This window comes from Dipodomys spectabilis, unplaced genomic scaffold (assembly GCF_019054845.1).
Source record: "Dipodomys spectabilis isolate Male_0828 unplaced genomic scaffold, ASM1905484v1 ptg000583l, whole genome shotgun sequence".
NCBI lineage: Eukaryota > Metazoa > Chordata > Mammalia > Rodentia > Heteromyidae > Dipodomys > Dipodomys spectabilis.
The window spans coordinates 3,398,254-3,401,048 of NW_024871260.1; the positions used below are offsets into that span (position 1 = coordinate 3,398,254).

At 38.2% G+C, this 2,795-nt stretch overlaps 1 protein-coding gene across 1 annotated transcript; it reads right to left on the reverse strand.

Annotated features, from left to right (window-relative positions):
* Positions 1-1,520: 1,520 nt before the first annotated feature.
* On the reverse strand, positions 1,521-2,141 carry LOC122100520 (glycosyltransferase-like domain-containing protein 1). The gene has a single exon (XM_042670895.1). The coding sequence runs from the start codon at positions 2,139-2,141 to the stop codon at positions 1,521-1,523; it is 621 nt and encodes a 206-aa protein (XP_042526829.1).
* Positions 2,142-2,795: the final 654 nt, after the last annotated feature.

Below are 2,795 nucleotides of genomic sequence, written 5' to 3' on the forward strand. Positions count from 1 at the left end.
TTCGTACCAAATCCTAAAAATTCCCTTCTCTCTACCCAATGAACAGGCTTAAAACGTAAATTTAATAGAAAACAAGTAAATTATAGAAACACACTAGTTATTACTAATTAACACTTAGTAAGTCTTATCCTTAAGCGATCCTCTGAGTGTCTCTGAACAGTCCATCTTGCAGCCTTCTCAGTATATTGGTCCAATGCCTATTTCACTTGAGATTGATGGAGCCAATGCTGTTCATGCTAATTTAATAGGCGACAGTGAAGTTGGCACCACCAAGTAAGTTTCTTGCCACTTCGTTTCCAATTCAGGACCATGATGCATTTTTACCCACACCAGCTGTCCAAGGAAGAAAGAGTGGGTGGAGTTTCTTTTTTTCTTTTTTCAATTCCATTTCTTAGTTTATTTCACTTACTTGAGGTCTAGTTTTTGATTTTATTGCTGAAGTGAGACTTGCTATAGAATAAACTACTCTCCCCAAACAAATTTTCCTTCCAGCTGGATTTAATTTCTTTCTTTTGGCCCTTTATTAAAAATTTATTTTACAATCTAACCATTTAAAACATTTTTATATCAACAAATACAGAATCAGACTATCAGAATAATGAGTGATGTATCTTTCAAAGATTATATTTGTAACTGGATGCGGATATTTTTGAAGAATATTTTAATCAAAACTGCTAGTTTTGTTAGAAGTATATTGATTTCTCTATTTTGACTCCTGGAAAAAATTAAAACAAGTATCTTAGTGTTCACTTTATGGGTGGGAGGGCTCCACTGACTGTATCTGCCATGTTTGTTGGAATTACAGTTGTTTATCTTGCAACTTTCTTTAAGATTAATTAAATGCAAATGTAACTCTGTGAATCATGGGAATACATGCCAGACTTCTTATTAATACCTTCACTTAAAAATTTGTGTGCCAAAGAGTCGATAATTTGCTAAAGGAAAAATGCTAAAGCAGCCCTTTGCCCACATTTTTGAGGTGGCATATTCGTGGTCTGCATTCAGACCCTGTGGCCCTTTGAGGACACAGGAAGACTCGGATGATAACTTGGCAAACCAGGTAGAAACCAAGCCAAGTGTGAGCGTTTGAAGCTGCAGTTTGGCTGCCATCGTGTCGGCAGAAAGAAAGAATTCAGGCCCCATGTCAACCAGTACAAAGGATAAAAACGGATTCAACCGGAAATTCAATATGGCACCACATATGGGATACATGAGTGTGGTTATAAAACAGGCCACATATTTTTTTTGAACAGTCTCCTACATGTGATCTGAGGACATGTGTAACTACCACAATGATTCTAGGAATCTGTATTTAATTTGAGTTGGGGTAGTGGCAGGGGTTGGAGATCTGAAGCCGCCACAGGTTTGTGGCAGATGGCTCTGTGTCAGCTTTGACAAGCAGCCAGGCTCAGCTTCCTCTGCAGATTTTCTTTTCTCTCTGATCAGGTAAATATGGGCACACTCTGGAAAGTTCTTCAGATTCTGCTTTAGGTTGCAAGTTTGTGACTTAGCCACATCTGTTACAAATCTTCCTTAGGTTCTCTTGTAAGCAGAGACCTGAATTTACCATGTAGGGCTGACCAATCAAACGGAGTTATTTCACCTTTATAGAGATGTTTCCTTACAACATCTGGTCTCTTGCAGAAATTCTGGAGTCCTTTTGAAAGCTGTTCAGGTGTATAATACAGATATCCAGCGGGAAATATTTCGGGATAAACCAAATCTTTGGGACAAAATGGATAGCAACCACAGTACACAGCTTCCAACATTGCCACTCCAAAGAATTCATGCTTAGCTGTTGAGATGACAACATCAGCCATGCACAATATTTGGAAATAGTCATCTTTGCAGGGTAAGTAGCCCCAGCGTAAGACTGAAGATCCCAGTGCCTTTTTGGCCTCTGAAAATATATCTGGGTCATCTGTAAAAATTTCTCCGAGGACAGAGATGTGAAAAGGGAGTTCTAAATCTTTTAGGTGCAATAATACCTTAAAAAGTGTCTCTGGATATTTGTCATGCTCCCACCTGTGAGGCCAGACAATGTACAATGGTCGTGGCTGATCATCAGCTCCATCCAAAATGTCACAAGGATTATGAATCAGATTCTTGAATTCACCATATGTAATGGATATTAGACCCATGTCTGATATATTGCTGGTAAATATTTTTCCCAATTATTTAGCTTTCTTTCTAGTTTGATTGCTATTTTTTACCTGTGCAGAAACTTATTTTAAGGTAGTCCCATTCAGTCATTCTCCAATTTGTTGTGACCCTGGAAATCTGTTCTGGAAGTTCCTGCCTGTGCCTATAAGTTCAAGTGTCTCTCATACTCAGTCCTGTAGTAGTTTCAGAGTTTCAGGCTTGATGTTAAGGTCTTTAATCCATTTTGAGTTGATGTTAGTGCGTTGTGATAGGCTAGGATCTACTTTTCATTTTCTGCATGTTGCCAGTTTTCCCAACACCCGTAGTTGAAGAAGTTTTGCCTCTTCCACTGTATGTCTTTGGCTCCTTTGTCAAATATCAACTGACTGTACATATGCGACTATATTTCTGGGTCCTCTAACCTGTCTCATTTATATTTGGGTCCCCTTTTGTGCCAGTACCAAGCTGTCTTTGTTATTATGGCTCTATAGTAGAGCTTGAAGTCCTGTATCATGATCCCTCCTGCATTCTATCTTTTGCCTAAAATTGTTTTGTCTATGCTAGGTCTTTTGTTGTTCCAAATGAATATTTAGACTATTTTCTCTAATTCAAAAAAGTAGGTCATTGGAATTTTAATGGAAATTGCATTGAAG

Bases quoted from the DNA above. Each gene is read 5' to 3' on its own strand.
- LOC122100520 (XM_042670895.1), bottom strand. From the start codon at position 2,141: ATGGGTCTAATATCCATTACATATGGTGAATTCAAGAATCTGATTCAT.